The sequence below is a fragment of the Barbus barbus genome, assembly GCF_936440315.1.
Source record: "Barbus barbus genome assembly, chromosome: 50".
Taxonomy (NCBI): Eukaryota; Metazoa; Chordata; class Actinopteri; order Cypriniformes; family Cyprinidae; genus Barbus; species Barbus barbus.
The window spans coordinates 8,536,309-8,563,375 of NC_136728.1; the positions used below are offsets into that span (position 1 = coordinate 8,536,309).

Sequence of the window (27,067 nt, forward strand, 5' to 3'; positions counted from 1 at the left end):
GACCGGAAGTTATGTGTATTATTGAGTCAGACTTCACCTTAACTTACCAGACACTTCCAAAAGAAGAATGACGGCCGGTTAAAGCAACAGATGAGATATCAGCTATTAAAACTGTCCTCTAGACCGGTATCGACCATTTTAAATGTTATTTCCCTGTGCTTTGCTATGATCGACACCAGTTTCTCACCGTTCTGTGTGTTAAACTGTCAGCAGTCTTGCTGTAGGAAGGAAGCAGGAGAGGAAAGGGACTGACTAAACACACACTCAGCGGGGACTTCACTTAAAAGGGCAAGATTGTTTTACAACATAACTTACTTGATAGCCACATAAATGCTCATATTTTAAAAACACAGTCTGTTATCAGTATTAATAGTAATCAGATAAATCAAAGACTATGTGAAGTCGTTATTGTTTGAATATTACAGTTTGTTTTTCGTGCATTTTTTTTCTGATCGATTATAATCGAGCACATATCAGTCATCGATCATGGCTACAGATGTAATAGCAACTGAAGAAATCTCAAACCAGAGAGACTCGAGTGACCTGAACGCCAACAAAAGTAATCCCGAATCAGACACACCCTGCCGGACATCTGAGACGCAAGAAAACAGAAATATAAGTCGCCCGTTATCATCATCCTCATCGGGGCACTCCGAGGAAGAACCACCTCGGGACCCCACAACAGAAAATTCGCTGGAGAATGGGGACAGTCCGGTCCGAACAGGAGACCCTCCACAGGAAGCAGCGACTCCAGACAATAGACAAAAACAAGGCGTGAGGACTTCAACTCCTCTCTCTTCAGCAGCTGAGCACAATGGAAGGTAATGGGAACACTGTCTGTGGCTCAAAACAAATGCTCAAGTTTTAGGACTGTCACTTGCACGTTCTTTGCATATGCTACAGTTTGGACTCCCATGGTTGCTTTTGGTGAATATTTGAGCAAATCCCATGGTTTTGTTGGGAGAAGTTTGAACTATAAATCTTACTTAACAGCAAGAAAAATAACCAACTTTAAATAAATAAAATGTTTGCTTCTCTCCTTAAAGGGTAAATATTTTAAAATATCTGCTACATACTCATTCTCAGGTTATTCAAGATATGTTTCTTCATCTGAACAGATTCACATCACTTAGTGAATGGGTGCCGTCAGAATGAGAGTCCAAACAGCTGATAAAAACATCACAGTAATCCACACAACTTCACTCCCATCAATTAACATCGTATGAAGTGAAAAGCTGCATGTTTGTAATAAACAAAGCCATTAATAAGATGTTTTTAACTGAAAACGGTTGATTTTGGCAAATTCTACCTCAGAGGTATTCCCCCTTTCTACTGTATCAACAGGTAAAATCATGCAATGATATAATTATTTTGATCTAATCTGTTGACATTCATTTCATTATAGTTTATTAATGACTGAAAATGTGGAATTAATTGTCCCACATTTCTACTCCACCCTGTTACTATATCTTTTTTTACTCTCCTATAAAAACATTCCTTAAATTGTTAACACACTGGAAGTAAAATCATTTGCCGCTTTCTACCACATTACAGGGCGACAAATAATATCCTAAAATGTTCTAAATTTTAGCAAACTTTATGTTTGTAGGTTGACTGCGTCAAACTGAACCGTTCAACCCCGTTACCAAAGTTATTGTACGAATAAGTATTTGTTATTAAAAGCTCTGCTAAGCTGTTGCAACTAAAACCAAAACAGTTTCATAAAGCTGAAATAAACTAAAATATAGATATTAGATTAACTCAAATTTAGAAACCTAAAATTAGAAATGTTGTCTTGACAATGAACTAAAAGTAAGTTTAGTAAGAAAGTTATACATTTACGAAAAATAACGCTAAATAGAAATATTTGAAACAAACTAATGAAAGTGACAAAAGCATGTAACACAACAAAATTAAATATAATAAAAGCTACTTTGAAATCTTGATAAATGGTATAATAAAGTATGTAAAGGATACTAAAATAACACATTTTGATAATTTATTCTGTTTAAATCTAATGTTTATTGCTGGAAAATTAGAAAGTCACCCAAATTAAGTGTTTTTTTAGGCACATACCTAATGGTGCTAACAGGGTTGAAAACCCCATGGAAAGAGACTTTATTTGACACCCTATTCATGAATGGCCTTTTGTTTGTGAGCCGTTATTGTCACTTACTGTAGGGTGTGGTGGCATGCAAAACATACGTGTGTGTACAGTCTATCCAGTCATGTGCTTGGTCTCAGGCATGTACCTAGTTACTGTAAAAAAAAAAAATGTGTGCTACTTTATTAACTGCATTTATCAGAGTCTAAGTCTATGATTCTGCTTTGTAATAACAGGTTTAAGGGTTTGAATCCTTTACTTAAAATCTCATTTAAAAATCTTAGAAATATGTCACCCAAGAATGAAAATTGTTGTTTATATTCATACAGTGAAAGTCAGTGGAGTCTAAAGTTGTTTTGGACCCCATTGACTTTCATTGTATGGGCAAAAACAGTTTAAACATCCTTCAGAAGATCATCTTTTGTGTTCATGTAATACTTTAGCAATGAGACATGAGCAAACATGCAGTGGTGTGTCCCGTTACATGACAGTGTGAAGTGTTGCAGATCTCTTGTAGGGAGGGTGGCATAAAGAGCGGCAGACATTCCCCCTGGAGGAGTATGGCGGATACCACGTGGATGACATGGCAATTAGCTCCCATCTGCAGTTAACCAGTGTCTCACATCAGAGTGCCAGCCTCTCTTTGAAATTACTAAACAGCTGGTGGATGAATGACTCCTTTGCTGAGCCTCATTCATTAAAATCAGACGACATAACAGCCTGTACACACGCAAATAACAGGTTGATGGGAATACAAGGTATTTTTAGATTATGAAAACCAGTTTTTCTTAGTCAAAGGTCTTCCATCGCATGCAATCAAGTTTCTATGTTCACAATAATTTACATCTATGCTTCTATTTTTGCAGTATGCATGTGTAGTATGCATATTTTCTGAATGCATGGTATATATATATGCATTTACCAAAATATGCAGTATGCTGTTGAGTGCACTTAGTAGAATACTGTCTATATCCCAACATGCAGTGCACTCAATCTTATGTTCTTTTTCTTTGTGGCAAACGGAAGTAACACTTGCAGATATTTTTAATATCTCCTCTTTGACTCTTGATTGGTTAATTTGACTATTTATTCATTTAAAAAAAATATTAAAATCAATAAAAATGTTTTTTTTTTATGCTAACACTTTACAGTAAGTTACATTATTTCACGTTAGCTGTTCATTTATTAATCTAGGTTAAATCTATATACATAAATACATTTATAACTTCAATTTAAGAATGAATATAAATGAAAATTGTTTTTAAAATGATCATTAACCAAGATTAATACATTTTATTGTTAGTTCATGGTTCCTAATTTGTTAAAATTATATTTTTATGAATAAAAATGAACTAAAATATAAGTATTAGAGGAAAAACTAAAAAATGTAAAATAAGTTTAAAATATTAAAATTAATAAAACTTTAAAAAAAAATCAATTGAAATATAGTAGAAAAATTTTAAAGTAACACTAAAACATTTTCTTAAAAATGACAGTAAAAGCTGAAATAGTATATTAATAATACTAAAACAGCAATGCTTCAAACATTTGCTCCCAAATTAGCTACTCCCATTTGCACCCCTTTTGCCGATTTTGCCAGTTTTCATTTAAATTGTTTGATATTTGTCCTGTTTAACTTTGATGTTCATTTAATGTTTATTGCAATTTTATCCAAATCAGGGTTTTAAACTATTTAGACACGTGCTAAACAGGGTTGAAAACCCCCATAGAAAATGAAATGATTTTACTGAAAATGTTACTATTTTTATTTTCCGAGGAGATCACTGGCCTTTTTACTGTTTGAAATTGCGTACTGCATACTGTTTTATAATTTTTGCACATGAAGCAGTGTGCTAGTATTCCAGTCTGAACATAGCTCATGAGGATGAATTTAGTTTTTCTGTATTCTGTGCTCTTTGGTTACAGTCTAAATTATAGATATATTCAAACATTGGATCTAGTGTTTAGTAATATTTTTTATTTTTTTATTCGGTCTTGAGGAGCGTCCCACCCTAGCAGTGATCTCTCTGTGAAATGACTTTAGTTCTAGCAAGAAGAGCATCCTATTCTGCTCTGTTTCCAAGAAATTAGAGCGGGTTTGTTCTTTACGGTGAAAAATTTGAACTTTGAACACACTCCTTTCTAGAGTCACCACCCAAATCTTTCCCCAAAGAAGGTGAAACTCTCTCGCCTACTTCCATTTGTAAAAGAGCTTATCTCGTATGTAACAGAATTCAGGGTGTAAGAAGTCCTCAGGAGTTTACATGCCTTTGTATTGGAGATTAACTCACCAAAGAGGCCCGTATGGATTATAAACTGTGATATTCTGCATCTTAATGTGCAGTGGTCGTATTAGGCAGTTTGAAGCTGTTTCTCAGATACTACGGCAGTTTGTAGCTCTGTGATGAATGACTATCAGCCGGTATCAGATTTGGAATTCTGGACTCTTTCAACTCGGACGTATTGGTTTTTTTAGTGAGTGAATAACATGTTATGAACTAGGGCTGGATTAAAACCAAAACGGCTGCCAAATGGGTTCATTCTTTATTTTTATCCTTCAGTTTTGAGCACCAGGAGTCAGTTGCTACGACAGAGGCGCGGCTGAGAATGGAAGGGGTGGAGCTAAAGGAGGAGTGGCAAGATGAGGACTTCCCCAGGTTTTTTTTTTCTTTCTTCTTCTTAATGATATACATTGTAAATTCAATGAAAAGAAAAGGGTTCTGTCCAAACTGTTGCTATAAAAGTAGAAGCATGCAATTCCCTAGAATATCATTATATGCTTTAACATTAAGATTTGTACTCATGGAAATTACTAAAGTAGTCAAACATGTTCCTTAGAAGGGAGTGACCCAATACTTTTGGCAATATAGTGTATATTACTGTTTGAAATAAAAAATAGAAATGTTAAAAAAGGGAATTGTACTGGTTTTAATGGTAAATGTAATGGTCTCTACTGGTAATTGGTCACTTTCTATTGGTGGCTTGTTAAACCACTAAATCCTAATGGAATATGTCCCAAAACACACTGCAGGAATGCATTTTTTTAATGATTTTAATGGTTAAAAGTGGTTGTAATGTTTATTTAGTAGTGGGAACCATTAGAATTTCATTGGTTTGTATTATATTGTTTTGTTTTTTTTCAACAGGGAGGAAAGTTTGGGAATTGGTCTTAGTGACTTAGTGGTCCTCTTCTCTACTCCTAACTTTTTAGGATTACGGTCCTCTTCTCTACTCCTAACGTTCACAGATTAAGGAGCTAGTTTTAGCGCTAAAATGCTTTGTGAAATACTCTTGGAACAAAAATTTAGGAGTCTTAAATTTAGGATTGACAGACCCATTATTTTTCAGATTTTCTCCTAAATTGGCAAGTTATGAGCTACTTTTAGCCTTTAGAAGTTTTGTGAATATGGACCCTGATTTAAATGATAGCAGATTCTAAATTATTTTACAATAATTTTCAAATCTGTTTTATTTGGGTTGCCAGGCCCCTCCCAGAAGAGGAAGATATGCATCTTGATGCGGAGCTTTTCCCTGGTCCTTCTGGTGAAGGAGCACCTGGTAAGCAATGATAGAGATACTCAAAAATATAGAATATGTAGAGACAATTTTATATTTATTAATAGCTCAGAAACCATTATGATCTCTCTTTTTTTTTATTATTGCAGCTTCACAGTCTTATGGACTTAACAGTGCAAAGAAAACCAAAAAGAAGCTTTTGGCTCCGGACATCAGCCTAAACCTAGACCACAGTGAGGGTTCGGTCCTGTCAGATGAGCAGGATGAGAGTACAGAACTGGACCTGGACGATATAGACACCCCTTCAGACAACAGCAATGAGTTTGAGTGGGAAGGTATGACTGTGGTTTAACCTTTAAATGTTAATTGTTTAAAATTACATAATTCTAACAGCAACTAATCTGCTTAATTAGTCATTTTGCAGCCATTCAAACTCATATCTTTCTGATCCTGTAGAAATGTTCTTTACTCACTAACATTACAGAGATGTTTTCATGGGCCGGCTTTGTGTAATAACTCTTAGTTAAACAGTATTATGTGTTCTTGTTTTGTTTTTCTGTCCTGCTGCTCTCTTCTCTCTTTCCTGGAAGGATTGTTTCTTCTCATTGGTTTGCGACAGGCCGCTGGCCTGCGGTTTGTGGTAAGGTTACCTGACTGGATGTTTTACTCCCTGATCAAGTCCTACAGCATTGATTTAATTTTCTTTTTGTTATATCACCCTTTGGTGTGGTTGATACAGCGCTACAAATCAGATGTTATCCATTGTTCTTGTGTTGGAGAATGTTGATGGTTGGATTTTGATTTGTGCATGGTTTTTCCTTGAATCTCATCAGATCTGATTCTATTAATCAGCCTCATTTTGGTGTCCTGATCATGTGTTTTTCAACGCTGGAAATGAATCACTTTGAATTTGAGGCCAAAGCAGCCTTCCATTGTGAAAATGAATTGCATTTTAGCGTTTGTTTAAAAAGCATATCGTATTACAGAATTTTTTTTTTAAATGTAATTTTATTATTACTTGTTCTGCTGAAAGCACTGACAAGCGTTTAGGGGAATCGAAAATATACTTTTATGTAAGTTCTTTTGAAACGTGTTTGTCGAATGTAATGATAAATGCAATTTATTACATTGAAAATATTTTTACTTTAACTATAGTTCAAATTATAATCAAGTACTTCACATGTGCTCTAGTAGGTTAGTCTACACATTAAAATTGTGCTTCTTTACAACCAATGGTTATATGACTCTCGAAAGTCCCTTATGTAAATTAACCACAGTTTTATTATAGTAAACGTGTAGTCATTTTTATATTTTTTGGCATGTTTATTACCATTTGTATAACCACAGATACCATAGTTAAACTATGGTTAAGTGTAACAAAGCCAAGGTTAATTTCCAGTCATCATAGTTAAACAACATTAACCAGGTTTTTTGGTTTTATTTGAAGTAAAATTTTCTTAAGGGAGTTGACTTTTTATTAATTTTTTTTTTTAATGTTATCTTCAAGTACAGTTTTTAAAAACACACTTTAAAGTTGTAAACTGCACTACAAATGCACATTCAGTAAAATTAAGTGCACTTTTCACAAGGGTTCTTACATCTTATAACAGGTGTTTATCTATATTGAACTGTTAGAATCTTAAGTACTATATTTATTGGAAACTAGCATTAGCATGTATGTAGGTAGTGTTGTATTAGCTCTGTTTCAAAACCTAGCTAGCTGCCTCGCTGGCTACTGTTACCTACTGTCTACATAGGCAGCTTCCTTCTAAGACATTATGCCTATCGAATTTGAAGTGCCTAACCTGAAGAGCCCAAATAAATTACCATCACACTGGATTTCTATAGTCTTACATTAGCATGTTGTTAAGCTAACAGCTGCATACTTTTAATAAAAAAATTAAGAAATAACACTGCACACACAAAATCCTTGCAGTTTCAGCCTCTGATAGATTCTGTGATTGTCCCATTGAAGAAAAAATGCGATCAACCTGGAATTTTTAGCCAAAAAATCAGCACTTTTTGTGCTCGACACTTGCTTCGATATTGCACTTATCATAGAGATGTACACATTATAAAGTGTAGTTTATTTTTACTCCCTTTAAAATTAGTTTGCACGTTTTTTGATACTTTGGCTGCTTGTTTAACCTGTAAGCAGAGTTTTAATTTGTACCTTGTTTTGCACTCCTAGGAGTTTTATAGTTGGGTTTGCTAAACCAAAAGACCACAGGACAAGTGGAATTTATTCATTTAGTTTCATTTATTTATTCATTTTTTCATCTGTGAATCAGCAAAGCATCATTCCTGATCATAGAAATGCACAAACAATGACTAAACTGCAAACATGCATTCATAAATAACAAATATTAAAATCCTCTATTTCCCTTGTCAGATGACCTCCCAAAACCCAAAAACGCAGACCTGCTGCGTAAAGGAGTGGAGTCGGTGCAGGAGTTCACCAGCACAGAGGAACGGGAGGAGGGCCGTCGCTGGAGAGTCTTCCGCATCGGAGAACAGGAACACCGGGTGGACATGAAGGCCATTGAGCCCTACAAGAGGGTTATCAGCCATGGAGGTCAGTGGCCGCACCTCTCCATGCCAATGTGTCCTGTCTGTTATCTACACAAGGACATTTTCTGTTTGCACCATTCAGGAAGTGAAATTGTCCATGGTCGAAATTGTCAGTGGATGAAACTGAAAACATTCAGAGCTGTTTTATTATGTTTAGCTGCATTCTCACTCTCAAAACAGTGCTTCTGATGTTTTAGAGCATTACTGCGGCATTTATTGTCATTTATAAGGCCACAGACCTTTTCCAGATCATCTCTCAGTCAGAAGAGCCTGTAGCCATCTGTCTTTCCTCCTTTTCCACTTCCTCCCCCTCCCTTTTGCCATCTAACAGCTGTCGCTTTCATTTGAAATGCCTGTTTTGCATGCTGTTATATAATGAACAATTACACAGACTGAGCTGTTGATTCAGATGGATTGGATCTGTCAACTTGTGTAATTGCTGTAAAAACGCAAACTAATGTTCAAACATTTGTCAGGAGCCAGTTTCAAACATTCGTTCCCCTTTTCACAGGTTACTATGGCGATGGACTGAATGCCATTATCATCTTTGCTGTTTGCTTTATGCCTGAGAGCAATCAACCAAATTACAGATACATCATGGACAATCTTTTCAAGTAAGCTCTAGATGGCCGTTTTCAACCGTTTTGTTTCTAGTGATGTTCCACATGGCTTATTCTGGTCAAGATCCCTTTAAAACAGTAAGAGACGTCTGTAAAGCGACCACACTGGAAAAAAATTGGTGTAGAAACAATTTTCTTTTAGAAATTGATAGTAAATCCCTCAATTAATTATCAAGAAACATATTGACTTAAATGTGAAATCCAAAAATGTTTATTCACAACTTTTAAAAATTTTACATTGCAGTTACATTTTTACATTCTCTACAAATTGTTGCACAGGCAACACTGATGAAATTAAGGCAAATATGTGACCCTGCACCACAAAACCAGTCTTAAGTCACTGGGGCATATTTGTAGCAATAGCCAAAAATACACTGTATGGGTCAAAATTATTGATTTTTCTTTTATGCCAAAAATCATTAGGATATTAAGTAAAGATCATGTTCCATGAAGATATTTTGTAAATTTCCTACTGTAAATATATCAACTTAATTTTTGATTAGTAATACGCATTGCTAAGAACTTCATTTGGACAGCTTTCTCTACCCTCAGATTCCAGATTTTCAAATCGTTATATCTCGGCCAAATATTGTCCGATCCTAACAAACCATACATCAATGGAAAGCTTATTTATTCAGCCTTCAGATGATGTATAAATCTCAATTTCTAAAAATGTATACTTATGACTGGTTTTGTGGTCCAGGGTCACATATGTGTTGATACTAATTGCTTCCAACATAATGTGTAAACAGTTTTTCCATTTGGACTGATGAAAACTTTACGTTTTTAATCTAGTCAACAAAATACTGAAGGAATTACTTTCTCATCAACTATGATGATATTTCCATCAACTAAAATAAGATTTCATTTTATTTTGGAGTAAAATTGACTCAAGTAACTCCACCATTTTGAAATCCATTTTGTAAAAAAAAAAAAATAGGTATCTCAAAAGTATCTCAATTCTTGTCACTATCACAGAACACTTTTTTTTCACAATTAAATATAGGCATTTTTGTTTTGCAATACTATTATTTTCCCCAACATTATGCATTTTCTGTTTATTTAAAGGGATAGTTCACCCAAAAATGAAGATTACCCTATGATTTACTCAGCCTCAAGACATTGTAGATATTAATGGCCTCTGAAGCGAAGCGATGGGGAGCTTACTCTATGCCTTCATCTTTGTATTTGCTTCAGAAGGCCTTTATTAACCCCACTTTTAATGATAGATAGATGCACTTTATTTTGCTTCAATATCCCAACCACCATTCACTGCCATTATAAAGCTTGGAAGAGCAAGGATGTTTTTAATACAACTCTGATTGTATTCATCTGAAAGAAAGTCATATACACCTAGGGTGAGTAAATCATGGGGTAATTTTCATTTTTGGGTGAACTATAACTTTAGCATGTCTAGTGGTCACATTTACCATTGTTTGGTGATTTTTCATGGGTGAAATCCAGTAATTTCGACAAGAACGTGGAATTTTGTGTGAAGTGAAAGATTTCCTCACAGATTTAACAACGGGTTACGTGGATTCAATGCCAACAGAAAGCTGCTTGATTTGAAAGCTACTGCATTACTGGCAATTTTAAACAAGGGATTTGTTTACCCCAAATTTTATCCAAATTTAACAAATGTGCCAACACCTTAAGTTTGTTAGGACAAGTCCTCACTTGTTTTGCAACTAACATCTTGTGTGTCATTCAGGTATGTCATAGGAACACTAGAGCTTCTTGTAGCTGAGAACTATATGATTGTATACCTGAATGGAGCCACTTCACGCCGAAAGATGCCCAGTGTGGGCTGGCTCAGAAAATGCTATCAGCAAATAGATCGAAGGTGAGAATCTCATTGCCAATATTTACTAAGAGTTCATTTTTGGGTGAACTGTCCCTTTAAATGGCAGATTCTGTCTTTATCTTCAACTTAATTTAGTTCCAACCCCAAATAACCCAGAAAGGCAATTTCAAGTCCACAGCTATTAAACTACCTATAACGTAGGAAAATAAATGTAATAATGTGATAAATAAAAATGCATAATATAAATGTATAATATAAAATGAATACAATTTTCTAAATAGTATTAATTGAAATATTTATTTTTAATATTTTAATATTTAATATAATATTTAATATAACTTTTAATATATACAAATTCTAAATTTATGTTTGTACAACATCGTTCTGATACAGGTTAAGAAAGAATTTGAAGTCTTTGATAATAGTGCACCCATCCTGGTTTATTCGCACCCTTCTGGCCCTCACAAAACCTTTTATAAGGTCAGTCCCTATCTAGTTTCCTTCAAATATATTTTAATATGAACCGATGTCCTGCAATGACCTTATGAGTGCATTCCAATTACAGCTCAAAATTTAGCCAGAAAATCAAGTATGTGTACAGCCTGACAGACCTTGCTGAGCTTGTCCCGATGGAGTACGTTTCCATACCAGACTGCATTAAACAGTAAGTATCCTTTTAATATGCCCTACTGCTTCCTATTCTTTAAGCAGGAAATGATCCGTTTCTACTGTACGTTCATGACTCTGAAAGAGTTTTGACTAGCTATGTTTAATGAGTACCTTCCGTACTGAAGTTTCCATACTGTTCTCCTCTCTCAGCAGTATTCCAGCTTTGTAATTATTTTACTGAAAGTCTGATCTGCTCCCAAGTACTAGCTGCTGTTGGCTGTGGTATCGTCAGAAACTCTCTATGCCCTAACCCTTCTTCCTGCCTTTCCTCTAAGGTTTGACGAAGAAAAAAATAGGAAAAAACATAAAAGGTATCTGTATTTTCATTCCGGAGATCCCTGTCGTATCTCTGTTGACCTTGCCTGAATTGCACGAAACTAACAATTAATCATTTGGCTTTATTAAGTGTACACCTATACTTGGTCGCTGGACCAGAAGTTGCTTTTTGAGCTGCTGCTTTGATTGTTATCAAGATGCAAAATTCCTTCTGTGTGCCATCTAACTATAATCATTTGTTGTAAATGCAGCTGTTTTGCATTTTAACTTTTTAAATTGAGCACAATTTGTCACTTGTTTCAAAAGCAGACGTGTTGACTTGACCTTTTATTATTAAATCCACTGAGGCAAGCAGTATTTCCTGTAGTTTTTGTCCTATCGCTATTGCAGTTTCAGTTTTTTGCTGTGTTCGCTATAAAAATATACAAACCATTCAAAGCAGTTAAAATGCATTCAAGTTTTTAATTATTAAATAATAAAAAAAAAAAATCATTTTATTTGATAAAATGACTAAAAACCCTGAAATAAAAATGTACAGTGGGGTTCAAAGGACTAGACATAATTTTATTTAATTTGAGGAAAAAAGTGACTTGTAAAACGAATAAGATTTATGAAAACGAATTATTCACTTTATTTACAAAATGATATCGAATATATAATTGCATAGTGTATACATTTTATATATAAATTAGTGCTGTCAAACGATTAATCGAATCCAAAATAAAAGTTATTTACATAATGTGTGTACTGTATATATTTATGTATATATAAATGCACACGTGTAAATATTTAAGAAAAATGTTATATTTGTATGTTAAATATATTTATATGTAATATAAATAAAATAAATATACATGTAAATATTTTCTAAATTTACTGTGTTAGTATGTATTTATATACATAATAAATATACACAGTATGTTCACATATATTATGTAAACAAACTTATTTTGGATGCGATTAATCGTTTGACAGCACTAATATGAATATATAAAAAGACAAATATTATTATTATTTTTTTTTATTATTCTTGTTAATACACTTATGTAGCTCTAATTCAATAAATCTCTTGCTTTTACCTCACATTTTTGAGTCTGCAGTGAGTTAGGCCAGCGATACTCCAGATCTGAATCATCCAGTAACTGTTATTAATTTCATTTTTGGGCAAATGCGCTAACTTGCTTGTGTTTGAAATAAATGTCTCTCAGATTTAGATTCTGACGTTGTGTCCTCTCAGTTCTGCCAGTGTTAGTATGGTATGTATGACCACGCTAGTAAAACAGACTTTATGGTGAAGGATGTGAATAGTAAAGTCACGGGTGGTTTACATTAATTAATTAATTAATTTATTTTCAAATGCATGCCTGCCCAATGCACATTCTTACTGCTCACTGCATGCCCAAGCTCTACACGTGCCTTAAATGAATAGTGTAAACCTCACAGTGGTGATCACACGGGACAAGACAGAGCGTTACAGTTTACTCTGTTTTCCACACATAAAACTTAGAATGCCTTAGAAACTGTATAGCAGCTTCAATTCAATTTTCTTCAGGAAATGTTTTTCAGCCAGTTTGTACAATGAACAATACAGAGTCAACTGACTTCAGTTCCACATTAATTGATTTAAATAATCATTTTGCTTGTTGTGTTTGTATAACGATGTTTTAACCTCAATCAAAAAGTTGTCTTGACTAAACCTTTGAGTGTAAAGTCATGAGATCTTTTTGTGACGTCGTCTGTGTATTGATTTGTGTATAAACAGCTAGTGTTGGATTCGATTTCATTTATAGTGTTATAATTTGTTTTTCCGATTTAGGATTGACCAGGACATGCCTGGAAAGGTGGAGATGGCCACCGCTGCAGTGCCAGAGTGAGTTAGAAGAGCTGAAGAGAGAATCGGGAAGAATCAAAGAATGTATTTGGTTTCTTTTAACTGGAGAACGCAAGATCTTGATGTCAGAAAAGTGCCTTTTAAAGCAATAGTTCGCCATAAAATTAAGTTCATCATGTCATTCCAAATCCATGTCACATTTTCTGTGGAGCGCAAAACAAGATATTTAGCAGAATGTCCAAGCTGCTCTTTTTGATAGTCGTAGTCCACTTTCATTGAAAGCTTGTAGATTCTGCTAAACATCTTCTTTTGTGCTCCACAGAACAGTCATACAGATTTAGAATGACGTGAGGGTGAGTAAATAATGTCAATTTTTATTTGTGGGTGAACTGTCGCTTTAAAGCTTCGACTGCCTGTTACGCTATGTGACTTTTTTTTCTTCCTGTTACATTTGTGTGCCAAACATTTGTCAGATGGCATCTGATTTCTGCGTTAAACATTTTAATAACATTTTTTATGTATCATTTCAATAAGTAGATACTGTCAACGTGTTCTAGTTCCAATTGTATCTTGCTCTTAGTTAAGGCACTCCGTTTTTCGAACTAGTCTATGCATGTTCTGCGTTACATTTAAATATCTATATTTATATCAAAAGGTGATAAAGGAGAAAGATTAATATATTTTTATGACTCAAATGTTATTTTTTGGGCCACAGTCTGCTGTTGTTTGCCATCTGCTCACTGAACATCTCATAGTTATACCACGTATTGTTTACTTCTGATTTGGTGTTTGATTCGAGAACGTGGAGAAATGTGCAAAAGAATTAAGGCAAAATGTACAGCACCAGTAACATTTCTTCAATTCACTTTCATTAATGGTTTGGGAGTGTGGGGTTCTTGTATGTCATGATCTTGCAAGTAAACTTCCACACGAAAATCACATTGTCATCATGAATGTTTTACAATACTCCAACAGTTCAATGTTGTGTCATTTCCCTTGCAGAAAACAGAACACAAGGGTATTTTTTTTTTTTTTTTTTTTTAACAGTGCATCTCCACTAAGCTCCTTTTGAACAAAACTGAAACGTATGTGTTTTAGGTTCATTTGTTATATTCATATACGCTCATATTCCACATACATCTTTTACAAAGAAAATAAAATATAAAACAAAGGGAAGTTTTATGTATACATTTACATATAGTTGTATTTATCCATTTGTGTCCTCTTATCAGTAAGTATGCCAGTATAAAAACTAAATAATAAATTACAGAAATTCTATCCAAATAAATACCGTAAGTCATTCACACTGACAATTTTTAAAAAAAATGCATAGACTGTTAAAGAACACATCACTACTGGCATCATAAAATAATGCCAGATGTTTGAACCGTTAGTAATGATCAACCATAAATAGCTTTGTACCTTAAAAAGGCTTCCATGCATTTGATGGCTACATCATCTACTTCTGGGTCAAACTTGTTTGCCAAAAGATGGTGTTGCTGCACAATCCAATTCAAGTCCCCAGCTCCATAGATACACACTGCCCGTCTGTGCGTCCCAGTGCATGGTGGGTAAGGAGCCCCACTCTTTAGATCTCCTTCATGGTAGCTCCACTTCACCAGACGAGCAATTGCGTTCATGTCCGATTGTTCATACTTGATGTTTGGAGGATTGGATCCTGGTACTGAAGGCATCCGCTGTAATGTAGCCCACATGTGCTCATCTGGACTGTACGTGTCTTTCTCCCATTCCATGAAGTTTTGAATCTCTTTGCTTTTGAAGATATGCTCCACAAACTCTCTTGAAACCACAAAGTAAGCATTTCCTGAGAACATTGCAGTCTTTATTGGTGGAGGCGACTTTTTAACATCTGTCCGAGTCACAACATTTGTAACGTCATGATGATATTGCCAGCGGGCCTTTTTGGCGTCTACGATCTCAGACTCCAAACTGTTCTTTCCATTCAGGTGTTTTAGAGACTGAACCATTTCTGCATTGGTTTTAATGGGGAAATCAGTTCCACATGTGTTGAGCAGATACTTCCACTGGACAGGTGACTTGAGCAGATCCTGCATGCAGTTGATGTCCGCTTGAACTCGAGACCAGGAGGCGTAGATCACATGCTCCTGTTTGCTGGCCACAAACACATTGGTCAGGCAGGACGTAATGGCCCTTACTGCTTCTTCAAAGATCTCAGGAGACTTCTGGTCCACGTGAACACAGTACACATTGTGAGGAGTGTAAATGGCTCTCAGGAGCCTTTCAAACATCTCAATCTTCTCATGGACCACCATAGAGTAAGCAATGGGGAAATATTTTTCCTCTATACTGAGAGAAATGGTTAGAAATCCTCTGTCTTGGATGTAAGATGGACAATCCTTGGTTGCGTTGAGGTAGAATGACTCTGATAGCAGGGATTTTCTTTTTTTAGAAGCCAGGAGCTTCCTGAAAATATCCTTGTCCACTCCATCCATGTCTCCTTGAATAATAGCAGAACAAGCCTGTAGTTCTCCAACATCCTGCTTTAGTAAGTGATTCAATTCCAGTTTCCCCCTTAGAAGGGCAGTTCTTCCTTGGATAGTTCAGTAGGACGATGGACAGCATTGTACCCAATGAAAGAATAGGAATTATTTTCAGAATCCTAGGTTTATTAAATCCCATTTTCAGTTTGAAACCCGACCTGCAAGAAACTACTGCCACTGTATCGGTAAGGTATGAAGCGTCCTCTCTGGTTCATATGAGAGATGTACCTACTAAAAGGCAGGTGTATACAGTAGGCAAAGTAGGGACCGGTCCCCCATGGACAAAACCCTGGTTACCAAGGGATACATTCATATGGGGATAATGAAAGGTAATTTCCTGGACTATGGAAGCAAAAACAAAAAGCACAAACACAGTTATGGATACAAAAACTATTTAACATTTAAAGGAAATAAAATTACGATGTATGTGCAAAAAGCAGTGCATGTATTCATATTACGTGGGGTAATTTGTCACAAAAAAAATCAGTTTTCAATTTTCAATTTTTACAGGCTTATGACAGAACACTGTAACAACGAAACAACAAAATAATGTGCACGTAGGCTATGATTACAAGGTAAAATTAATATTTGTAAAAATACATGCCTATGTGTGTCTGTGATAAGTCTTGGCAATAGCTCAGGCTCGCACTCTGGTGTACTGTAATTACATCAGCACTCAAATTTGCTACTCCATAGGTCTTTAACCCTGCTCCTGACCTGGGGACCCACTGTTCTGCAAAGTTTATTTCTAACCTGCTTCAGAACACCTGGCTTGTGACTTTTCAAGTGATCCTGAAGACCCTGATTATAACTGTTTAAAATGTGTTTGTTTAGATTTGGAGCTGAACTCTGCAGGACTGTGGGTCCCCAGGAGCATGGTTGAAGACCTATGTGCCATTTATTACACTGAAATTCACAACATAAATGTATAGCAAATGAGGTAGCTATTTATTGTCAGATTTTGGGCATGGTGCCTGCAGCACTCTAGATGAAATATGTGACCCTGGACCACAAAACCAGTCATGAGGGTCCATTTTTTTGAATTTGAGAAAACCATTGATGTATGGTTTGTTAGGATCGGACAATATTTGGCCAAGATGCAACTATTTGAAAATCTGGAATCTGAGGGTGCAAAAAAATCAAAACATTGAGAAAATCGCATTTAAAGTTCTCCAAATAAAGTTCTTAGCCAAGTATATTACAAATCATAAATCAAGTTTTGATATAATTACGGTAGGAAATTTACAAAATATCTTCATGGAACATGATCTTTACTTAATGTCCTAATGATTTTTGGCATAAAAGAAAAATCGATCATTTTGACCCATACAATGTATTGTTGGCTATTGCTACCTGTGTGACATATGCAGGGGCGTCGCTAGTGGTGGGAAAAGGGTGACAGAGTGCATAGGGCCCAGCGGTCTGGGGGGCCCGCGATCGCCTACTGGCCATCGGGAGCACCAGGACATTCTATTCAAGTAGTGGGCCGATCGCCGACATGAGGGAGACCTCCCTTCGGCCACGATTTATAAGAGATAGGCTAAACAGCGCAAGTCTCTTGATCAGATGTGACACAGAATTGTTATACAGTCGTGTGATATGAGAACATTAAAGGTTCTGTAGTGATGCTGGCTGAAAACAATGAGGTATTTTGGAAAACGGCACTAGGCTTGTCAATTCAGCACCATAGTAATTTAACTTGAAGTTATTAACTGTGTACAATTGACAATACAAATAAAACAATTTATTATAAATGTTACTGTTATTACATATTCGGGAATATTTTAATTTTATAGAAGGTGTTTTGTAGTTTCTTGATGTTTAGTTTAACTACAAATTTTATAGTTTATTATTAGCCTACTTATTTATTTTAAAAACCATATAACCATGGTAATGATGACCATGGTTTTACTTCTTGTGACCACCATCCTATTAATAGTCAGCTAAACTCTGGATTCTAAGCAAGACCTTCTTTCTTTTTAGATGTTAGCTCTAATTAATTTTAATTGAAGTAAAATGTTAATTCAATAAGGGCCTGAATAAAGATCAATATCATTGTCTTATATAAATTAGGTGTATATTATTTACAAATAATAAAGTTCTTAAAGGGAAAATCACCCAAAAATGAACTTGATTTTGAGGGGGCCCCATAGCAAATTTAGTGCACAGGGCCCAGATTTCCCAGCGACGGCCCTGGACATATGACTGGTTTTGTGGTCCAGTGACACATATAACTCGCGGCTGCTATTGAATAGCTGAATATGTGTGGCGTCTATTGGTCATGTGAGCGTGAGAATTAAAAAAAAAATACTCAACTGCAAAGATATTTGAAGGCAACAACAGCACTACTTTCAGTGAATAATGGCTTAACTTTTAGGCTGTTCCTCTCACAAAGGTATCATGGCTTCAGAAGACTTCAATAATGCTCAGATGTTTGTATGGCCTACTTTCATTGCACTTTTTTTCGAGCTTGGCTTTTCAAATGGGGATCCATTTGTATTGTCTGAAAGACTCCATTTGTGTTTCCAAGGAAAAGTCTCATTTTGTGTTTCACTAAAAGAAAGTACAAAATAAAAAATGGAAGCGGAATGTCTAGTGTTATACCTGTTTTTATTTAATTATTTATTATTATTATTTTTTTTTTCAGTTAACCCCTTGTCTAATTGACAGGTTTTATTTTTAATCATACCTTTTTGCTTAATGATTATATTATTATGATTATAAAACAGAAGGAAAGAAAGAGAGAAGAAAGAACTACAACAGCTTGTCACTGGGACAGTACCCTTAAAAGGATATCGTTGTACCTTATTTACCCCAAAAAGTTGTATAGTTGTACATTACGGTACATATTGGTACTCTAAGGTACTAATGTGCACCATTTTGAGTATAAGTTATAAAGATGTCCTTATAAGGGTACTATTGTTTACATATTTCAAATTGTATTTTGTGTTATATGTACAGTACATGGCACACAGTAATGGATACTTGCACATTCACATACTCCTTTATTCTGTTCTGATCTATTATACATTAATCTGATTAGTCTATGTTAAAAGGTATAAGAAATATCTTATCATAGACAATGCTATAAATAATCTTTACCTCTGAAGCCTCACTGAAACTTTCTGCCTCATTCACTCTCAACTCTGAATTCAAAACGAAAGTATTTTTAAGTACACTTATCTTCCGCCAGGAGGTGGCGACAACCCGTTTAAAAAATGTATTTGACATTGAATCATTCATTCAGGAGATTCCAATAATGAAACAAGTCTTTACGAACTGAGACACTGACTCCTTCATTGATTTTTTTTTGTATTATTTTGTTCAAATGAATGTATATTTTTAAAAGACTAAAGCAATTAACATTTTGTCAGAATCGTGATCTGCAGTTTATTTAAAAAATTGTGATTCTCAATTTATCCAGAATCGTGCAGCTCTAGTTTACATGTTGTTTATTACTGCATATAATTCATTAAAAGAGACGTTTAATTTCATAAGTACAAGTTGATTTCAAAATGCACCTACATCTGCATTTTGTGTTTTTCAGTTGAATAACATACTATTTTCCCCTATATATTTCATTATTGAGGATTTAAAAAATCTAAAAATCTCGTCTCGTTCTCGTGAACCCAGTCTCGTGTCTCGTCTCGTCTTGTGAGATAAGTGTCTCGTCACACCCCTATAAAACATATTACAATGCATGTGATATTAACTACCATAGTGACATACACAGAAATTATTAAAGAGAGTGACAGAGGGCACTCAGTAAATGCACTCATTTTATCTGCATATCAGGGTGATTGACAGTTAGAAAAAAAATGTGGATTCAAACCCAGATCGAACGCGTCAAAAACACCTTCAACAGGTACTTTACCATCTGTGCCACTGGGACTGTTATTTCAAGATTTTTATTTGTCACATACACAATTATACAGAGTATACCCAGCAGTGAAATGTAAGTCAGGTCCGCTCCAAGGACAGTGCATAGAATAGAACTGAAAATTGAGTGTTTAATCTTTATTATACATTACTGACACTCTATCCTCCAGTTTGATACTGCTAAGTGCTTTGACACAATCTGTATTGTTAAAAGCGCTATATAAATAAAGGTGATTTGACAGGTGCGAAGATACATCCTTCATTCAAGCCATTTCATGTTTCATCTTGACATGACACAAATCAGTGATATTTAAGCGGGAGAGTTTTATACTTACATTATAATTCATAATACATTATAATTCTTACATGATACATTATTATAAGTCAATAATGCCATCATTTTCTTCATTCAGGCCGAGACCTTGCACGAACACAAAAGGCGAAATTAATCGCAAGAATCAGTCACATCCAATCATAACCGATCATATCTAATAATAGCTCGATGGAGGTATTGCCTCCTCTCTCGTGACTTTCCCACATACATCTCAATGAGCCTCCAGAAAAGTCACGGCACGCTAAGGGGTCTCTGTGGAAAGTTAATGGACCGAAGGGACGCAAGCCTCCGCTATAACTTTACTTGCGGGTGTCGCTGTTGGACAGTGTTACTTTAGAAAAACAAGTGACTTTTAGACTTTGACCCCTTGTTTCACAGACAAGGCTTAAGCCTAGTACTAGATTAAAATGTAAATCTGAGCTGTTTCAACTGAAGTAAACTTGCATTTACAGATCTTAAAATATATCGGTGCCTTTGTTTTGTCTCAAGATGCACCCCAGTATTTTTTTTTCTAAGCATGTTTATAAAAATTACATATATATTTTATATTTTAACACGTTTATAACAATGTCCTAATTTAACTATGGCCTAATCCTGGCTTAGTCTAAGCCCTGTCTGTGAAACCGGGGCTTAATTTCATATTTATTCATATTTGCGCAATTTTATTTTTGTAATATCAATTATTTTCTCATCCAATTTTGAGGAGAGGAGACACTGCCTCCCTTGCCTTTATATAAACACCCCTTTATATATATATATATATATGTATTAGCCTTAGAGTAAGGGATTTTTTTTTTTTTTGATGTTACTTTGAATTAGAGAAGTGGCAAAGTTGTTTTTTTTTTTTAATAAAAAGAATGATTTAATGATATCATTTAATGTAGAACCTACTGTATTGTTTATGAAGCTAAAAAGCTGAAATTAATTAGATAACATGATGATCAACATTTTGATATATTCCTTTGTAGGGAGTAGGTCTGCAAATGAGCAGCAGTCAGGTGAGAATAGAACACGGACAGCCTCTCACACACAGTACCACCATGTTCCCAACACTGATAGCAGTCATTGCACCCTAAATAATTTTTCAATTTTTTTTTCTCAATGAATAAACTTAAATGTTCTGAGGTTATTGTCACTCAACAAGAAATCATCATTCACTGGCAAGTGATCTAGTATTCTTTTTTTTTTTTTTTGGGGGGGGGGGGGGGGTCTCAGAAAAGTCAGTGCAAAAAGAGAGTGAAGTCAATGCAGAGCACATTGAGAAGAAAGCACAGTAGAGAAAAGGCAAGGTCAATATCTAGGTGAGAAAGTGAATAGAGTTGGTTTGGATAAAGTGTCTGGTAAGTTAAAAATACACATGATTTCTAAGTTGCCATACATATTATTGTCACAGGGACAGAGAGAGCATGAAGCAGAAGAACACATGAGACAGGAGAGAGAAGGATAGAAATGCAGAGAAGTAAGTTTAAAGTTATGTTGTTTTCTGGTAAAATTTTTCTGTTTGTACTTGAACGTAGAGGGTATTATACCCATCTATGCAATGCATTGAAATACTGCAGTAATCAATCTCAATCTGTCTGTCTGTCTGTCTGTCTGTCTGTCTGTCTGACTGACCGACTGACCGACCGACCGACCGACCGACCGATCGATCCTCATTGGAGGCTGAGCCCCCTAAAGTGAAAATCCTACAATTGCCTCTGGTTTGGGTAATATCATTGCTGTTAAAAGAAGTTACAGACACTTTGAGTCCACATGAAGTGTGGTCAACGTGAAGCCATTCTGTAGTACAGTTTGTTCTACATGCCACTATTTCTCATACAGTATTCAGAGTTTATTTAAATGAGTCTTCAGTAGAGGGCACCATGATATCACCTTGTCAAACAGGCTACTGTACTTAAGCACACAAAAACAAATTTTGTTTGCTCGGTTAGCACAGATCCCTGTAAAACAATTGTTTTTGATACTATCACTTGGGTTGTATTATCTGATCAAACACGTGATGCCAATACTAATAGACTGATGGAGCCAAAAAACAGTACCTTATCTATCCTTGGCATGAAAGGCAGCAGACTGGTCCATATCATACTTTTAAGATCTCTCAAAACAAAACTGGACACCGCTTAAACTTCTACTATAATATATTAAATGTAAACATAATATAATATATATATACATATATATAATAAAGATTTATTGATTCATATGTTGTTCATACGAACCATTTAGCATACCATTCAGTTACTTGAATGGCTGTCAGTAGAAAAAGTGAAAGTTGAGTGTGGTTAAGGTATCTACAAAAAGATGCTTTCTGGGTCACAGTAAATTAACATTTGACCTTTTAATTTCATTGCATTTTTACTTAGATAATCTGTGCACTTAAGAAGTGGATTCTCAGTATCCCAGTTATACACAATTGATTTCAACACTTGAGTTGATTTCAACACTTGTTCACATTTCCTGGAGCTAATTTAACACCATGCCAGAGTTCCTTATTTGACTAAAAAAAAAAGGTGTTAAAATAACACTCAAAGTGATACAGAAAAACAACAATGTTTAGAGTTGCATGTTTAGGTGGTTAGAATGTGTTTCACTGTATGGTCTCAAAAGATCTACAAAACACTGTTAAATATACTGAAAACATAGTTTAATCAACTACAACACACAACACTGTAAAAATAAAAAAACGTTGAGGCAACTTAAAATTTTAAGGCAACCAGCATCAGCAGATTGAGTTCTCTTAAACTTAAACATCAGCAGATTGAGTTCTCTTAAACTTAAACTTAAACATCAGCAGATTGAGTTCTCTTAAACTTAAACTTAAACATCAGCAGATTGAGTTCTCTTAAACTTTATAAACTCTATAAACTTAAAACAAGAAGTTGAGAAAACTCAAAAATCTGCTGAAGCTGGTTGCCTTAAAAGTTTAAGTTGGCTCAACTTTTTTTGTACAGAACATAATTTCACTGTCAATATCAACGTTTATTTTTAATTCTCTCTTGCAGTGCAATTTGAAGTTGAATTAAAACATTACAAAAGAAGGAATGATATACAAAATTTCATCCGCAACACTATATGAGTTTTGAATATCAAATGGCATCTGACATTTTTATAATAAACCTTTCCTCACTTCATAGTACTCTGTATGCACGAAGATGCTCATTAAAATGTGTAAAGGTTCACAAGTGCACTATCATATGGCAAACTGAACACAAAATGTGCCTTTAAAAGTTCATCAAGGAACCAGTTTGCCTGGCATGGGAGGAGATGCTTATCCAAGAGGATGTAGAAGCGGTTGCTTTTCTGACGTCCAACAGCAAGGAGGTACACAGTATTGGTTCAGTGTTCATTATCTTTGTGCAGTGGTGTACTAGTGAACTTTGTTGTTCTATCGTTTGAACAGGAAGAGATTTTATCAAAAGGCTTGCATGTTCTTGGCTGAATATTGAACAGAATATTTTTGTACTGCTATTTGTTTCCTTTTTTGAAGATTTCTTACTCTATACTCTTCTGCATATATTCACTTTCATGTTCATTTTAATCATTTCATATGCATTGAGAATTTCATATAATTTTTGGTTTGTTAAATTCTTTCTTAAAAATATGGCAGTCCTTCATAACAGTTTTCATAAATTGCTCATTAACAAACATTACAGATCAGTATAGTGTACCTTAGGATAGGGATGTGGTGACTGTAAAATTCTAAAATCAGTCTATGGAAAGTATTAAGATTGTTAAAGGATATTTCCTTAATAGTCTACTTGTCATTGTTTTCTTAGTGATATTTAAGGAAATCAATATTTATGTCTTTGTCTTATTGTCTCTTTGTGATTACAGTATTTACAGTTAGGCACTAAGGGTGCCTCAGCTTTAAATCAATCTTTAAATCAGTCACTGATGAAGTTCACATGCCACACTCTATTTGTTTTCTACCACACAGTACACCAGTGGCTCTCATTTCCGCCCAAACCCCATCAATATCCTCTTTCTTATGCACTGCAGAAGTTTCATCTGCGCGTGATGGCATTTCAGAGTGAATTGGCATTCCATATATAGTCTAAAACACAACTGCCCTTATTTTTTGCAGCAGAACTGTAAGTTTGAGTTAAGTTTTGTCATCTTTGCAGGAATGTAATATGAAGATTGTACAAAGTAACATATCTTCAGCAACAGTGTGAAAGTGATTAGCACATAAAATATGCATATAAACAGTTATCTATTGTCACATTTGTTGGTTTTTCAATAGGCTATAAATAAAATATATATCATATCAATATATTTCTTATCAAAGAACTGAAAGATACATTATTTACAAAAATATACAGATAGCATCATAAAAAAATGTCCGATTTTTGAATTGTTAGTAATGATCGACCATAAATAGCTTTGTACCTTAAAAAGGCTTCCATGCATTTGATGGCTACATCGTCTACTTCTGGGTCAAACTTGTTTGCCAAAAGATGGTGTTGCCTCACAATCCATTTCAAGTCCCCAGCTCCATAGATACACACAGCCCGTTTGTGCGTCCCAGTGCATGGTGGGTAAGGAGCCCCACTCTTTAGATCTCCTTCATGGTAGCTCCACTTCACCAGACGAGCAATTGCGTTCATGTCCGATTGTTCATACTTGATGTTTGGAGGATTGGATCCTGGTACTGAAGGCATCCGCTGTAATGTAGCCCACATGTGCTCATCTGGACTGTACGTGTCTTTCTCCCATTCCATGAAGTTTTGAGTCTCTTTGCTTTTGAAGATATGCTCCACAAACTCTCTTGAAACCACAAAGTAAGCATTTCCTGAGAACATTGCAGTCTTTATTGGTGGAGGCGACTTTTTAACATCTGTCCGAGTCACAACATTTGTAACGTCATGATGATATTGCCAGCGGCCCTTTTTGGCCTCTACAGTCTCAGACTCCAAACTGTTCTTTCCATTCAGGTATTTTAGAGACTGAACCATTTCTGCATTGGTTTTAATGGGGAAATCAGTTCCACATGTGTTGAGCAGATACTTCCACTGGACAGGTGACTTGAGCAGATCCTGCATGCAGTTGATGTCCGCTTGAACTCGAGACCAGGAGGCGTAGATCACATGCTCCCGTTTGCTGGCCACAAACACATTGGTCAGGCAAGACGTAATGGCCCTTACTGCTTCTTCAAAGATCTCAGGAGACTTCTGGTCCACGTGAACACAGTAGACATTGTGAGGAGTGTAAATGGCTCTCAGGAGTCTTTCAAACATCTCGATCTTCTCATGGACCACCATGGAGTAAGCAATGGGGAAATCTTTTTCCTCTTTACTGAGAGAAATGGTTAGAAATCCTCTGTCTCGGATGTAGGATGGACAATCCTTGGTTGCGTTGAGGTAGAATGACTCTGATAGCAAAGTTTTTCTTTTTTTAGAAGCCAGGAGCTTCCTGAAAACATCCTTGTCCACTCCATCCATGTCTGCTTGGATAATAGCAGAACAAGCCTGTAGTTGTCCAACATCCTGCTTTAGTAAGTGATTCAAGACTGTCTGTTTCTTGTTAGAGCAATTTGTCCTTTGTCCTGGATAATTCATCTTAAGGACAGATATGGTTACAATCACAGAAAGGATGGAGATTATTTTCATAATCCTCTGATTATTAAATCCCATGTTGAGTTAAGATTATAATTTGCCAGAAACAAGTACCAGGAGAGGAATCCTGTGTAAGTGAGGTATGAAACAGCCTCTCTTGTTCACATACCAGAAGTGTGTGGTAAGAACTGAAAGATAGCGAATCATATTCAAAGGGGAAGGGCTGAGCTCTGCTTAAAAGGCATAATAATTATTACACAGGATAGAGGTGTGGCTGTCATTTTCCTGGAGGGTGTGATTGTTTACCATGGTCAGTAAGAGCATTCAATAAATAAAACAGCTTTGTATACCAGAGATGTTTAACAAAAAAATAAAAAATTTTTTTTTAAACTTTAAGAAAGATTTAATGTAACAAATATCATCATCCGGCTCTTTGAGCAAGGTGGTTATCTTATCTTTTGGTTACCATCTGTAGCTGTTTTTGCACAATCGTTTCATTTAAAGGGATAGTTCACCCAAAAATGAAATACTTTTAGTTATTTTTTAGTACTTCTTAAGTTTAAAGTTTGTGTTAACTAGAGATGCTCCGATCGAGCGGCCAGGTTGTTTGCAATCACGTGGTTCTGATGACACGTGAAATGCAGCTGGAGGGCAGGAAGTGATTTTTCTCCATAGGAATGGGGATGGGCGATTCATCTTATTTTATTTTCGATATTTTCAAGCCCAGTATCGTCGATATCGATACCTGTAAACTAAAATGATCTTTTAAATTATTAAACGAATATAATCAGTAATTATACTCACTTAATATTAGGTTTTTTTTTACATTTCACAGGCCTTTTTTGTTTATACTGTCAGAAATTAGATATACTAAAATTGTATTCTAGCCCTTTACTAGCTTGGGTTGTAACCTCAAAACTTCAGTACCTTTGAGGGTGCCTCATGAAAAATAAACATGGTGTTACATATAGTAAGTACTAAAATGTATTATTAGTATTATTATTATTATTATTACCATGGTAAACTATGGTTACTGTAATAAAACCATGGTTAATTCTTTTAAAAGGCTGCCAGAATGCTGTACTCCTAAAAGTGAAACTTTAGCATATTTTTTTTCTGACATATTTATTAACAGCAAATACAGAACATAACAGAATCTTTTATCTTTTGAACTTTTAACAACAGTTTAAATTTACTTACACAAACTAGCCTATTTAAAGTAAATATTTCATGTACACAAAAGTTTGGGGTTAGTAATATTTTGTAATATTTTTTAAATAAGTCTCATGCTCACCAATGCTGCACTTATTTGAACAAAAATACAGTAAAAACAGCAATATTGTGAAATATAACCATTAAAATAGTAGACCTATTTTAAAGTAGGCC

At 35.2% G+C, this 27,067-nt stretch overlaps 3 protein-coding genes across 9 annotated transcripts; 1 reads left to right on the forward strand and 2 right to left on the reverse strand.

Annotated features, from left to right (window-relative positions):
• On the forward strand, positions 1-14,672 carry LOC306868450 (BCL2/adenovirus E1B 19 kDa protein-interacting protein 2-like). Of its 6 annotated transcripts, none has more exons than XM_079414620.1 (12): positions 7-821; positions 4,666-4,761; positions 5,589-5,662; positions 5,770-5,955; positions 8,013-8,195; positions 8,703-8,805; positions 10,523-10,654; positions 11,009-11,095; positions 11,181-11,279; positions 11,560-11,595; positions 12,769-12,816; positions 13,377-13,504. In XM_079414620.1, the coding sequence occupies exons 1-11, from the start codon at positions 487-489 to the stop codon at positions 12,779-12,781; spliced, it is 1,344 nt and encodes a 447-aa protein (XP_079270746.1). In that variant the 5' UTR covers positions 7-486; the 3' UTR covers positions 12,782-12,816; positions 13,377-13,504. The 6 variants fall into 6 exon arrangements, with proteins under 6 accessions (XP_079270743.1, XP_079270745.1, XP_079270746.1 ...); XM_079414618.1 differs by lacking the exon at positions 12,769-12,816 and having other exon boundaries at positions 24-126; positions 211-821; positions 13,377-14,672; XM_079414617.1 differs by lacking the exon at positions 12,769-12,816 and having other exon boundaries at positions 1-821; positions 13,377-14,672.
• On the reverse strand, positions 14,435-25,861 carry LOC306868452 (beta-1,3-galactosyl-O-glycosyl-glycoprotein beta-1,6-N-acetylglucosaminyltransferase 3-like). Of its 2 annotated transcripts, none has more exons than XM_079414624.1 (2): positions 24,516-25,861; positions 14,435-16,255 (listed from the first exon to the last, which is right to left on the reverse strand). In XM_079414624.1, the coding sequence occupies exons 1-2, from the start codon at positions 25,757-25,759 to the stop codon at positions 16,207-16,209; spliced, it is 1,293 nt and encodes a 430-aa protein (XP_079270750.1). In that variant the 5' UTR covers positions 25,760-25,861; the 3' UTR covers positions 14,435-16,206. The 2 variants fall into 2 exon arrangements, with proteins under 2 accessions (XP_079270750.1, XP_079270749.1); XM_079414623.1 differs by lacking the exon at positions 14,435-16,255 and adding an exon at positions 22,464-23,511.
• On the reverse strand, positions 14,581-16,162 carry LOC306868453 (beta-1,3-galactosyl-O-glycosyl-glycoprotein beta-1,6-N-acetylglucosaminyltransferase 3-like). Its single transcript, XM_079414625.1, has one exon. It carries the CDS (start codon positions 15,863-15,865, stop codon positions 14,792-14,794), a length of 1,074 nt encoding a protein of 357 aa, XP_079270751.1. The 5' UTR covers positions 15,866-16,162; the 3' UTR covers positions 14,581-14,791.
• Positions 25,862-27,067: the final 1,206 nt, after the last annotated feature.